Genomic DNA, 13,617 nt, shown 5'->3' with positions numbered 1-13,617 from the left:
GGGTCTTGCACGTGAGATCTTTGATGAAATGTATGAGAGAGATATTTTCACTTGGAATTCAATGATTTCTGGGTATGCGGGAGTCGGAGATATGGAGGCGGCTAGAGGATTGTTTGAAAAAATGCCATCCAGAGATGTTGTGTCTTGGAATTGCATGATTGATGGGTTTGCAAGGATAAAAGATGTTTCAATGGCAGCTAAGTTTTTTGATGAGATGCCTTTGAGGAATGTGGTTTCTTGGAATGTTATGCTGGCTCTTTATCTAAGGTGCAAGAAGTATAGTGATTGCTTGAGATTTTTTGACATGATGGTTGGAGGGGACTTTGTGCCTGATGTAGCATCTCTTGTAAGTGTCTTGACTTCATGTGCGGAACTGAAAATGCTTGATCAAGGAAAATGGGTTCATTCTTATATGAAGGATAATGGGATTAAGCCTGATATGTTACTCTCAACTGCTCTATTAACCATGTATGCAAAATGTGGGGCAATGGATTTGGCTAGAGAAGTGTTTGATAAGATGCCTGAAAAAAGTGTGGTGTCATGGAATTCTATGATCATTGGATACGGTATGCATGGACATGGAGACAAAGCGCTAGAAATGTTCAGGGAGATGGAGAAGGGAGGTCCTATGCCAAATGATGCTACTTTTATGAGTGTTTTGTCTGCATGCTCACATTCAGGGATGGTTTGGAATGGTTGGTGGTACTTTGATCTAATGCATAAAAAATATAAGATTCAACCAAAGCCTGAACACTATGGTTGTCTGGTTGATCTCCTTGGCCAGGTAGGTTTGAAAGAACCATCAGAAGATCTCACAAGGAAGATGCATACAGAGGTAGAGCCTACTTTATGGGGAGATCTTCTTTCAGCTTGTAGGGCCCACTGTATTTCAGAACCTGGAGAGATCCTGGCCAAGCAACTGATTAAGTTATTTCCAAATCATGTTGTTCCATATTTGTTATTATCAAACACATATGCCGCTGGAGGGAGGTGGGATGATGTAGAAAATTTGAGAATGACTCTGAAGAATAAGACTCTTAATTCAAAAATGGTTTTCACTTCAAGGAGGCACTCAATGTTGAGTGAGGCGGCTGCTCAGATCAAATTGTCTAATATAGATTCTAATAGGACTTGAAACTCGGCCATACTGTTTAGCAAGTTTTAAAAATACACCTTTTCAATTGGACATGGCCAAAATGACAATTATTGCAATGGGAAATACGGAAGTCCTTTGGATGTCAAGTGTGAATCCCAGGAAGCACGTGGACTCCAGGCGATGGGCTAACTTGTTCAAACCGCTGATTTTCCCTGAGAAAAAACCTTGTAACTGTTTAAGGATACCATATCCAGCTGCAACTTGTAAAGATAAGGTCACACTGATTAGTAGCTGAAGAGGTGTGTTAAAACTGATTTCTTTTGTTTTCCAGTCTGAACTCTAAAAGCCATGATAAGCTGATAGCACATTTGTTTTGCATGAAATGTATTATGCCATTGGCCTTTATCTACGGTTTTGGTTACAAACTCAGCATTGAATATACTTTGTTGTTTCATTATCTTATAGTCCTACTATTCTACTCCATTCATGTCAATGTGTACTTTTGTAGTTGACCTATACATCGTGGGAGCATTATAAGGGTGTTTTATGTTTTTTATATTTTCCCCTTATCAGAATACGTATTTAACTTCTGCATAGCAACTTTGTGAGAGTAAGATAAAATTTTGCTAAAGTTAAAATTTTGTTCTTGTGAATAGTAGTCTTTTGTAATGTGAAACATGTGTACAATGTTTGGTGATTGGTGCCGTTAAACCGAATTGGTATCAATTCTTGTGTCTAGTTCCATGAGGTGTTCGACATTTGAGTTTGATCCAGAACTGCTTAGATCTAACTTGGTTTAGATTACTTGAATTAGAAAGGATAGTATCAACAATATCATAAAGTGGGGCAATAGTATCTGTCAACTGAAGTTTCAAATTAACAGATAAGTGGAGTCTTGATCTCCCATGCAACTCATTATCTATATCTGTCAGAGGAAGTGGTTAATTCAACTTTAAAGTTGTATCCTTATTTGATTCTGAATGCAACTTCCACTCGAGGAGTTATATGAGTGAGAAAACTATCCTATACTTAAAGGCCTTTGTTGCTGTTGTTATTATTAAGTGACTGTAGCACAGATGAAGTTAGATTTGGTTCAAGTTGTCCACCCCTTCAAGTTATGGATGAACATTTGGGTAGCACGTAAAACAATCATGAGATTGTCTTGGAATCCCCCCGCCCCCCCCCCCCCCCCCCCCCCCCCCCAAGTTTTAGAAAGTGGGCATGAATTTTATTACATGCTTCTGTCAGTTCATATGTAAACTAAAGGAAACTGTGGAAAATTTTTATTTGTACCTTTCCAAACTTGAAGCAGAAATATTCAGGATTATGACAAGGTTGTTTTACATGATAATGGAACACAAAAGTTCCTGCAAACCAGTAATATATTGAGTTACTCTAGCCAAATCTGACTTCCTTTCTGCAAGAACACACAATATTAGCTATAGCAATGGAGGCTGTAAGCTAGTTCTCTCACTAACAGAATCTCTAGTTTGAAATTATGTTTGTTTTGAGCTCAAATGAACACACGTTTGGTTTTAGATAAGCTGAACTTAATTGCTTTTGCTAACAGTTAGAGATGGATTGCATGAGAGTAAACTCTCCACTTAAAAGGTTATCCCTCCTGCAAATTTCTAGGATACATATGGGAGCATTCTGAAGGTGGCATAGAGATTTACAGATTTTAAGTGCATGCTAAAGAACTTTGAAATTATAAGGTAAAGAGATATCATGAAAGGAGAACCATAATTCTTGTCATATTTATCTACAGCTTTGTTTTTCTCTAACCAAAATGAAGTCTCCGATACTAACATGACACCATGTCATTGTTGCAAGGATTCCAGTGTGATTGCATTATCTGTGGAATTTTATACAAAGATGCTGCTTGATGCTGTTTTTCTCTGATTATGAAAGAATGACAAGCTATTTAGTACAATCAGATGAGGATGCTGACATCAGCTGATTTTCTCTTTATATATGTACAGCTATGTAGTAATTGTTAGATGGAATAAGCGTTAACCGTCAGATGTTGAACTTCACTTACGCACGAATTTTTGCCCATTCTCCCCTTCAAGTGCCAACAGTGATCAATTTATAGAAGTTGGAAACTTTATTCGTTAGTAACTCTGCTATGCACCGAAGTATATTAATTTATAAGAATATCTAAAGGGACAGGTGCAGTCTTTTCCATTACTGGGATTAGTGATGTTGACTAGTAGCAGACTTTCTGGCTAATGTTGAGGAAAGTAAAGTTATAAGAAATCAAATTTTATTAGTATACCAGGAATTTTTATAGTCAACATTAAAATGATTACTTTCGTGAGTTTCTTAGACCCTATACCCGTGTACAAAAATAAAGGATAAATAATAAATAAACGAAGTGCAGCGGGCTTATTTGGATAGATTTATCTGCTTCCCATGACTTCATAAGTTTACTTGTACTCCTGTATCATATGTTTCTCCAGCTTTCCAGTCATTAGGTATGTTGTTGACTGGAACTACCCATGTCTCATCTCCATTTTCATCACTGAATAACATTCTTAGTGACAAGGGTCCACTGGGGGGAGAGGTAGTTGTCCATACAGATCCGTAGCTTCTGTCCAAGAGCTTGCATACAAAATTTTGCGTCTGCACATAATAGAACTTTTGTTAGTAACAGTTTCGGTGACTCAAAGAACATTTAAAATTTGGATGATTTAAATTTGGTTGTTTTCATTCAATGAGCTAGAGACTAGTTGCTGATTTTACTTTCTTTATATCCAGTTTCTTTTCCTGTGTTATATCAGCTAATATTCCCTTTTCCGTCATCTTTGACTAGGCATATTTAATAAAAGGTGCATTTGATATTATTACAAGATGTGCATATTACCTCGCATAGCTGAACAGCAGTAATATCGCTTCTTCCTTGTTGATACCAAATGACAAAACCCAGATAATAAGGATAGTTGCTGTTCTCGTCGATTTTGATGGTTATATTTTTGTATGGATAGCTGCATGAAACACTGCATGGAGAAAGAGTTCAATAGTCCACTGTACATGACAAACCTTCATGAAATAAAGAGCAGGGGAAGTTTTCATCATGAAAACGAAGGAATAAGGATGCTTGATAACCCTTCTATGCTCAAGTTGCTATTTCTAAGAGTTCATCTTTGGGGAGATTATTTGAAATGCTTGCTCTGCTGATGATTAAAACCAAGAATATACTTCTTTTTGCTCACCCTATTAAAAGTAGTCTTTTTTTTTAGTCATTCTTAAACTTGCTTTCACCTGTCTCTTGTAAATGAAAAAATAAGAGTTTCTTGCTTCAAGTCTTATTATGTATAACTTACCGTCTATATTCAATATCAACTACTCCAAGGGCTAATAAAGATGCAGCTGCATCTGTGGTTTGAGCCATCCGACCGAAGGCTCGTCTGCTGAGAATAAAGTCGGTATTATCACTTGATCCTTGGTCAGTTATAACAATGGTCACTCCGTTGTCAGTGCAATAGTAACTGTTGGTGCACCTTACCTGGTTCAGTAAACCATTATGGTGAGTATTTCGACGCTTAAAGAGAACCAATAACAGAATCATGCCATATAATGCTATAGCAGGAAAAAAAAAATGTATGTTTGCAATTCTTTTTTTTTTTTGGGTTACAAGCTGGTTTGCAATCATGATGCTTTTAATTGGTACCTGATAGCAAGCACCACAACCGACACCATCACGGTAGAGGTCAGATGCGGCTGCTACATCCCCACCATTCAGTGTTGCTCCAAATGAACCATATCCACATCTGCCAGCTGCAATTCATGAAAAGAGACTCATAAGAATGCCTGCTCAATTGGTAATAAGTGCACAGTTAATTTAATTGTTTTTATTCTTCTAATATTTTAGTAGAGGTCTCTTACTATCAGTTCCATTTTCATCAGAATTTGGATAGTAAGCTGCCCGAGAATGAATGAAACAGTCGCTACATGTTGCAGCCTCTGCCAGAGTCTGCATAAAGAACAAGGTTGCTGAAAGAAACAAAAGGAACCGCAGAGAAGGAGCCATTATTGGATACAAAGAGATAAGATAATAAAAGCAAAGAAGGTAAGGTGGTAATGCATGCAATGAACAAGGTTTGTAGTATTTATAGCAAAAACAGCCTCCCATATTCTTTAGTTTGGTAAACTTTGCCGAGTTTGACATTCAGATAAACAATATTTTCAACGCGTGGAAATCTGTTACTGGTGTTTCCTAGGTACCATCTTAGACTTGGAATTACTTGTTTTGGTAAAATATAGAGAACTGCAATCTCTCATTTGAAAATTCGACTTATGAAGTCTTCGGAATTAGCAAAAAGTATCCGGATTATAATTAATTCTCTAGCAAGAATTTCTAGTCGCGATTTATTCTGCTTTCACCAAAGAAAATCTAGCAGCTTTTTACCGTTGTCCTGTCTAAATCATGTTGAGATAATGCATTATTGGAAATATACGTTAGCTGATTCACACATACAGGCTGCTCGGCCATAATGATCTCTCTCTCTCGGAGGGTTGGTTGTAATTGGGCTGAATATTGAATTCAAATATGGGATACTTCAAAACAATTTGGCGTGAGAGATTGGAAAAATGAAGGGGACAGTTTGGTGGATTTCCACCAAAGAGCCCTTGGGTTAGGCATCTATTGGTGTTCTCACCGGTCACCGTCTTTGATTTCTCTGGGTTGGAATGTGCTAGGAAATATCAGAAAGTCTCTGTATTTGCGTTATAACATGTTTTATAAAGTGTTTTTTATTTGAGAAAATATTAAATTTTGATATGGTAATGTCTAAAATAAAATATTTTTTTTTTGAAAAAAATATATTTTTAATATATTTTTTAAATTAAAAAAATATTTCAAAAAACACCGTAAACCGTAATACTAAACACATAATAAACAAGGGTGACATGGATTGAAGCTAGTTTGAGCAATAACAAAGCCTCCCGAAACATCGAATTTGTACCATAAAACGTGAGATGAAGACCGCTGAAATGACCGGCATACTCTGTCATTTCGATTTCTTAATGCGTTCCAAAGAATTCAACAACGTTATCTCTTGGAAAGAATTCAAAACCTGAGTTCAGTGCACCCTCAGTTTTCCTGATCAATGGTACTTGATTTTACCAAGCTCTGATGTTCGACTCGTGTTTCTTGAGTGTAGGAATTTAGCCAAGCTGACTGCACATTTCTTGTCGACAGGCCGAGAAGATGCGTAAGCAGCACACCAACGCAGACTGGCAGGAAGGGAGTCCATACTCCATGGAACTACATCAGCCATGACATGTAAAGCACTAGTTTCAGCAAGCCGGCGTAAAATTGACTCAAAAGGTTTTAAACAATTTGTGCAGTGCCTTTCAGGGGCATGATGCGAGCTAGTGTTTGATGGACCCCTGATATCATGCATGAGAAATACAAGTCTGATGAGAAGTTAGATGTAATCATGAAATCATGTTGGAGCTCTGAAGTGTTTTTATATGTTACTGTCCTTGGAACCCTAAACTTGTTTGTTTAAACCCTAATGATCGCCCCCACCATCCTCCAGGAGACGTGATTTTAACTCTTAAGCAATGCATAAACAGTATATATGTTCCATCGTTAAGAATCTGGACATGTTCGCTATGGCCTACTTCACCTAGGCCCAGAAGGGTGCTCTTAATGTGATAATCGGCTCATTGAATGCGGGTGATTTGGGCTGTTCCCTGGCTCATTGTTAGGGCCATGTGCGGGCCTGCCTCAGCAAACCAGCCTTATTAGGCCCTTATTATTTTTTTGTTATATTATATTATGTGCTCCAATTAAAAAATAATTAGATGGTGCGTGAGCTACGCTCACAGGTTAGATATTTTTTTTTAAAAAAAATTTATATATGCAAATTTTTTTGATATATTCTTTATTTATAAAAAATTCAAAATATAAATTAAAAATTTTATATTGTACATATAATTAAATAAATTAAAAATTATTTGTGATAATAAATATGGAAAAATATTTGTATTAGTATTGTCAACACTTGCAAAACCTCTTAGTATGATTCATTGATTAAAAGAAAGAAAGAAAGACAATGATTTTATTTTGATATTTTAAATTTTAATTAAAGTAATTTAATTTCATTATCCTCTCAGGTTTCTTACATGCTTTTGAATTTTAATTATCACGTGGAAATAAAATATTTTTAATTTTTTTTAAATGTCAAGTAATTTTTATAAAAATACATTTTATCGGGTACTTTTCACACACAGAAAAAAATTAGTATTTTCAACTATACAATAATTGTATAAATATCTTTCTCAAAGATTGAATTGTTTCTAAACAATGCTAATTTTATTAAAAATAAAATTATTTCTCCCGATACTTTTCACTAACAATTACTATAATTTAATTATTTCAGAAAAAAAATCAAGTTGGGTGTGAGTAAGTTTAATAAATTTATTTTTTCAAATATTTATATATCCAAGAATTTCAACAATAATCTGAATGGACTCACTCGGTGCTCTATGAGATCTTTCAACTAATTAATAACAACTTACTTGAAGAAGATTATTCGGTAAAAAAATAAATTATAATTGCCTATAATCCAAAGAAATTAGGAAAAGGAGAGATCAATCAACATTCGTAGAAAACTTGGGGGCTATAATAATAATAATAGAGATAAGTGTCACGTGGGCAAATAGCAGAAGAACAAATGCAAATGACAGGCAAGTAGCCAGCTGGTCTGGAATCTCCTCATTGGTTCTCTCTTTAGATTAACGGCCAAAGGCATTTGTTGTTTTTCAAGAGCAAAAGAAGAGAGAGAGAGAGAGGCTTCTGTATTTCCAAGAGCATCAAATCATGACTGTTTCTGATACGTCAGTTTTTCTCATCCCTCTTTCTTCCTGTTTGTATTTTATTGGCTTCTTTTAAATGCTTGGTTGGATCATCATCATCGTGTTCTTCTCTTTTATTTTTCTTGGAGTTATGATCTCTCTAGCTTATGGCTATCTTCCTGGTTTGTTGGACTTGATTTTCATAATTTCTTTTTTAAGAACCATCATACAAGTATTGGTTTTTTCTGCGATCTGTTTGCTATTATCGCATGCATTGCTCTGAATATACCGAGTTTGACAAGGCAATGTTTTTTATTTTTATTTTTTTCTCCTTGCCTCATTTTTCTTGTGACAATGATATCGGTATAATTCATCAAAAAAGAGAGCGGAATTATGGCTTTGGAATTATCATGATCAAAGGTCATGGCTGCTCTCTGCATTGATGTTTAAGAAGAAATATTAAAGGGTCATGGCTGAAATGTCAAAAAAGGGCAACATTAGTCTGGCAGCCTGGTTTCTGTTGATATAATAATATTCACTATTTGATCCAAACTTATTGAAGGAGTATTTAGGGCACAACTTATTAAATTGTATCCACCTCCCCTGATTTTTAATTATCGAAATAGTATTTTCGGCCTGAGGTCTTAACAGTTAGGCTCATCTGAAGATGTGAGCTTGTGCTAGGGTGCTGGTTTTATAAGTTTCCCCTGACAGCCAGCCCCAAATATGTATGTATCAACTCTTTGGTTCTTCTCACTATAACTTATCAGGAACTATGACTATTGATGCTTTTAGCGAGACGTTTTCAATTTTAGGCTGGAAATGGATTGCTGCAAGCAACTTTCCTGTTATTACTTGAAAGCTAACACCAAACCTGGGTGCAATAGTTAGGAGTCAACATCATCCAGTTCCATGGTTGATTATGCTTTTATGCTATTATCACAGAGTTGGACCTGACAAAAACAAACTGAAATGGACAAGTTTATTCTTTTTTTCCCCTTTGTCAAATACTGTACTATTGGAAGAAAGTGAATAAACTTGAATGACGAAAAGTGACTCAAATCTAGTGACAGAGTGGTTTTAACACTGGTTCTTGATGCTATTTCGATGCCTAAGTAGCTGGCAGATAAGCTGGTGCAAGACTTGTCAAGATAAAAGCTGTGTGTTTTTTGTGGTCTGGGATTCTTTATTGTTAGCTCATAATCTCATGCTGTTGTCTTTAAGCAGTAAAATTTCTCTCTCCAAGCTTGCTCCATTGGAAGCTGTACTATTTGATGTTGATGGGACTCTATGCGATTCAGATCCCCTCCACTACTATGCCTTCCGAGAAATGCTTCAAGAGGTAATGCTTCTATGTGGAAAACTCAGGTCTTGATTGTGTTGTGATCTTAATGTTTCTTTTACACACTTGTGCATCACACCATGGAAAAGTGTAAGAGGACATGTTCTTTCCTTAAGGTGGTGAGAATATCTCAAATCATGCTGTCTAATTGATAGAGACATATGACCTTTCACTTGAGCTATACTTTTGAAAATTAATCCAGATTAGAGACTTAATCACTTTGCATTGTCTACCAGATAAATTTCAATGATGGGGTCCCAATTACGGAGGAATTCTTTGTTAAGAATATTGCTGGGAAGCATAATGAGGATATTGCTTTGCTCCTCTTTCCCGATGATCTCCAACGAGGCTTAAAATTCATGGACGATAAGGAAACGATGTTTCGAAGGTAGATCACCTGCTAGTTAGGTTCATGTGTTGAGATTTTCTCTTGGTTAAATCGTATAACTTATTCTATGCAAAACAGATTGGCATCTGAGCAACTGAAGCCTGTAAATGGAATATATAAATTGAAGAAATGGGTTGAAGATCATGGGCTGAAACGGGCTGCAGTTACCAATGCTCCAAGAGCAAATGCTGAACTTATGATCTCACTTCTGGGCCTCTCTGATTTTTTTGATGCTGTTATCCTTGGGGATGATTGTGAGCACGCCAAACCACACCCAGAACCCTACTTGAAGGCTCTTGAAGTGCTCAATGTGTCAAAGGACCATACCTTTGTGTGCGAGGTCAGCCTTCTTCCTGGCAGCGTTATTTTCTAAGCTTCTGCAGCTTGCGAGATTTTCCTAAATTTGTGTTCTGTTTTTCCTTGGTTAGGATTCTGTTTCAGGCATAAAAGCTGGAGTGGCAGCCGGGATGCCTGTCGTTGGTTTAACTACCAGAAATCCAGAGCATCTATTGGTGGAGGCAAAGCCTACACTTATTATAAAGGATTATGAAGATCCAAAGTTGTGGACAGCTCTGGAAGAACTTGATAAGCAGGAGCTGCTGTGAAACCTGCTGCTTGAATAATTTCTTTGGTAACTAGAAGGATTATGATTTACCTGAATAATTCTTTTCCACGTGAACAATGTATCTTCACCTTGAAGCTGCTTGTGGGTTGATATCAAGCGCGTGGGCTCATAATCGACGATATCAATTTGGTTCTAGGGGCGGTGGCATTACTTTACATTTAACTAAAACATGGGTATGTAATATTATTAAAATATTGGAACAATCACTTAAGAAAAATGCAATCATAATTCATTAGTGTATTCTATGATCGGATCGTGTTGTCTAAAATCGAAGTTATATTTGTTGATGATGATGATGATGATGATGCATTCTCTGAAAATTGCTATTTGGAACTGTCACTTTCGATATTTTTGTCTTTCCAGACATGTTCGAGTATAATTCAAGCTATTACAGAGTTATAGTCGTAAAGAGAAGGATAAAATTATATGTTAGAATTGAAAGAATGTCAGCTAGTTTTTTTTCCCATAAAATAATCCATGCATATTAAAATAAATAAATAAATAAACAGAGGAATCAGGAATTAACCAGGGAAAAAATAATCTTTGTGCAGGCTCCTGTAGTGTAGAGCCCCAGCCGTACTAATAACTTGACATTGAAACACCTCTGTGGAGGTTCGTGATTAACATGGTTAGTCATCCCCGTATACTTTGCTCCCCTTCCATAGATTGTCTTTCATATATCTTCAGCGCCTAGACCTCTTGTTCAACACGCACTTGAAGAAGGACAGGATTCTTCATATATCTCAAAGAGAGCAGCCCCTTTTGCTGTCTGAGGCTTCACATCAAAGGAATGGCAGTTTCTTCTCGTGAAAACTCAGTTGAGAGGTATTCTTTTAATCTCGTTTGTGCTTCATATTTGTTTCCAAGTTTAAACGTTGATCATGTATATTAATAAATTGCAATAAAATTTTATATGGATGGTAATTAGGAGGACGGAAATGGTGTTCTATCAGTATTGAATTGATCGACGTTGATCAATTTTAACGTTGATCAGTTCTCCTTTGGTTTGTAAAAGATGAATCTCAATGGAGGGGTTCCTATTGCCGAGAAGTTCTTTTCAGAGAAACTTTCTGGCAAGAATAATGAAGACATGGCCTTGGTTCTATTCCCCAACGGTATCGAAGGAGGCATGGAATTTCTTGTTGATAAAGAAGCCATGTCTCGGAGGTAAAATGTCAACGATCTTATATAATTAAAAGCTTTCTGAAGCCCTTAACATGGAATTTCTCCAACGGAAAAAACAGCTTGGCCCCAGAAAGATTCACGGCTGTAAATGGCTTATACAAAATAAGGGAATGGGTTGAAGATCATGGCTTGAAATGGGTTCCAGTCACTGTTCATATTAAACACTCCAAAGAAAAAACTAAACAAAAAGAGAGAGGAGAGAGATGGTTGGTTCTTTATCATTCGGCCAACACCAGCAGAAAAACTACAACCAAATGAAACTCTTCATATTAAAGAGCTTGTTGATATTAAACACTCCTTAATTTAGGTTCTATGAGACTTGGAAATCTTGGATTTTAAAGTTAGGATTTAATATTCTTGTGTTTAATTAGAGTTTTAAAATGCCTTTTAATGTTGTTTAGAAAATGGAAATGGTTGGTTTATTGATGTTTTGAGGCTAGAGGGGTGTTGTACGAGGAAGAAGCTGGTGAGATTTTTCAGTAAAAGTTATATCCAGTCCTTGTAGTTCATAAATATTGCAATAAGTCCTTATAGTTTTATAAATATTGCAACAGGTCCTTGTCCTTTTCAACACTGTGCATTAACACCTGTTGTAGGCCAATAATTATCCATAGTATAGGAATCTCATATTTTATATAATTATTAATTTTAGAGCTCGTGATATTAGTTAAAGTACATACAAGCTGACCTAGATATCTATACTAATAATAAAAAAAATATAGTTCAAGGATTTAGATCACAGACTACCTGCATACACGTGCATGCAGACACAATAAAAAATGATTCATGTAGGTCGTAATAGGGTTTATTTATTTATTATTATTATATTAGCTTGCAATTCTTAGACTAATAACTCGTTTATGTGCCCTGTTATTTTGAGTATTGCAAAGATAATATTTGTATACAGGGGCGGAGCTAGGATTATTTGTTAGGGGGGGCCAAAATTAATATAATAAGATATAATATTTGTTTTAATTTATTATACATAAGTTGTAAAACAAAACCTACATAATTTAGTTTTATTCAAATAACTTATTACAAATATATAATAACCTTTGTATAAGGTAAAAGGTTTTGAGTAATACCAAATTGAGTCAAAATAATGAAGTTAATTTCATCTTCATAATATATCCATCACTTTAATGTTGTTGGTTTTTATACCAATCAAATATAAACATACAAAGTATATAAGAAACATTAGCTAAAACAAAACATTATTTATATTTGATAAACTTTGAAATAAAGCAAAAAATAATAAAGAATAATTCTTACATATTTATTTTAATTGTGCTCGTCGTTCTTTCATATAATAGAATTTATCGATTGTCATATCAATTGTGAATCTTTCAGCAGTTTCTTTTTCTATATAGACAATCAAATAATTTGCAAGAAAATCATCCTCTATCCGATTGCGAAGTCTTGTTTTAAAAATTTTAATCGCTGAAAAAGCTCGTTCAATAAGCTGTGAGTTATCAATATTTTTTTCTTTTTTTTAAAAAAAAGAATTAATTCTTCTTATTTTTTTCATGGTTCAACCTAAAATCAAAACATATATTATAAGAAAAAATTGATAATTTTGGTGATTTTGCTAAAAACAGAATATAAAAAAAATCAATGTATAATCAAAACAAACCAATAAAATATATCTAATTAATTAAAAAAAATCAATATAACAAGAATTCAAAAAACAATTGATAGAACTAGAAGATCTAAGAAAAAAAAGAGCAAAAATGATAGAATTATTAAAAAAACCTCATCAAATTATTAACAAACATCTCAAAACAAAAAAAAATATTTTAAATTTAAGTTACCTTATTTTGTTTGATGAAACATAAATTAATTAGTAGCTTTGCTTTAATTTTTTGTAGAAAATTTTTGCTCGTGATTTATGTTTTTGATTGGCTGCAGGATATTAGGGTAAATTGGTAGCTCTGTTTTTTATTTCACAAAATAATACCTTTATATTTTTTTTCTTTTCCATATAGGTCAAGAGTAAATTCAAAGAAAATAAAAAATAAAATCACACTTAATTTAGGAGAGTCATCTTTTTAAAATAAAAAATATAACACTTTCTTCATTTTAATTATCTAATTACCCAATACAAGAAAAAAAAAAAAAAGAGGATTGCAGGGGTAAATATTTCAGGGGCAAGTATTGCAGGGGGGGCCCGGGCC

At 34.8% G+C, this 13,617-nt stretch overlaps 3 protein-coding genes and 1 long non-coding RNA gene across 4 annotated transcripts; 3 read left to right on the top strand and 1 right to left on the bottom strand.

Annotated features, from left to right (window-relative positions):
* The first annotated feature begins 28 nt into the window (after window positions 1–28).
* Window positions 29–1,135, top strand: LOC133701939 (pentatricopeptide repeat-containing protein At1g08070, chloroplastic-like). Its single transcript, XM_062126137.1, has one exon. It carries the CDS (start codon window positions 29–31, stop codon window positions 1,133–1,135), a length of 1,107 nt encoding a protein of 368 aa, XP_061982121.1.
* Window positions 1,136–3,345: 2,210 nt separating this feature from the next.
* LOC133700375 (expansin-like B1) lies at window positions 3,346–5,187 on the bottom strand. The gene is made up of 5 exons (XM_062123881.1): window positions 4,985–5,187; window positions 4,770–4,876; window positions 4,423–4,604; window positions 3,963–4,095; window positions 3,346–3,721 (listed from the first exon to the last, which is right to left on the bottom strand). The coding sequence occupies exons 1-5, from the start codon at window positions 5,127–5,129 to the stop codon at window positions 3,518–3,520; spliced, it is 771 nt and encodes a 256-aa protein (XP_061979865.1). The 5' UTR covers window positions 5,130–5,187; the 3' UTR covers window positions 3,346–3,517.
* Window positions 5,188–7,802: 2,615 nt separating this feature from the next.
* On the top strand, window positions 7,803–10,506 carry LOC133700776 (haloacid dehalogenase-like hydrolase domain-containing protein Sgpp). Its single transcript, XM_062124438.1, has 5 exons — window positions 7,803–7,945; window positions 9,131–9,245; window positions 9,482–9,633; window positions 9,712–9,973; window positions 10,062–10,506. Exons 1-5 carry the CDS (start codon window positions 7,929–7,931, stop codon window positions 10,236–10,238), a joined length of 723 nt encoding a protein of 240 aa, XP_061980422.1. The 5' UTR covers window positions 7,803–7,928; the 3' UTR covers window positions 10,239–10,506.
* A 323-nt stretch (window positions 10,507–10,829) lies between these two features.
* LOC133700621 (uncharacterized) lies at window positions 10,830–11,566 on the top strand. Its single transcript, XR_009843448.1, has 2 exons — window positions 10,830–11,083; window positions 11,187–11,566. It is a non-coding gene; the product is annotated as an uncharacterized LOC133700621 (long non-coding RNA).
* The last annotated feature ends 2,051 nt before the right edge of the window (window positions 11,567–13,617 follow it).

The sequence above is a fragment of the Populus nigra genome, chromosome 8 (assembly GCF_951802175.1).
Source record: "Populus nigra chromosome 8, ddPopNigr1.1, whole genome shotgun sequence".
NCBI classification, from domain to species: domain Eukaryota; kingdom Viridiplantae; phylum Streptophyta; class Magnoliopsida; order Malpighiales; family Salicaceae; genus Populus; species Populus nigra.
This window is presented reverse-complemented; position numbering and strand designations above follow the sequence as displayed.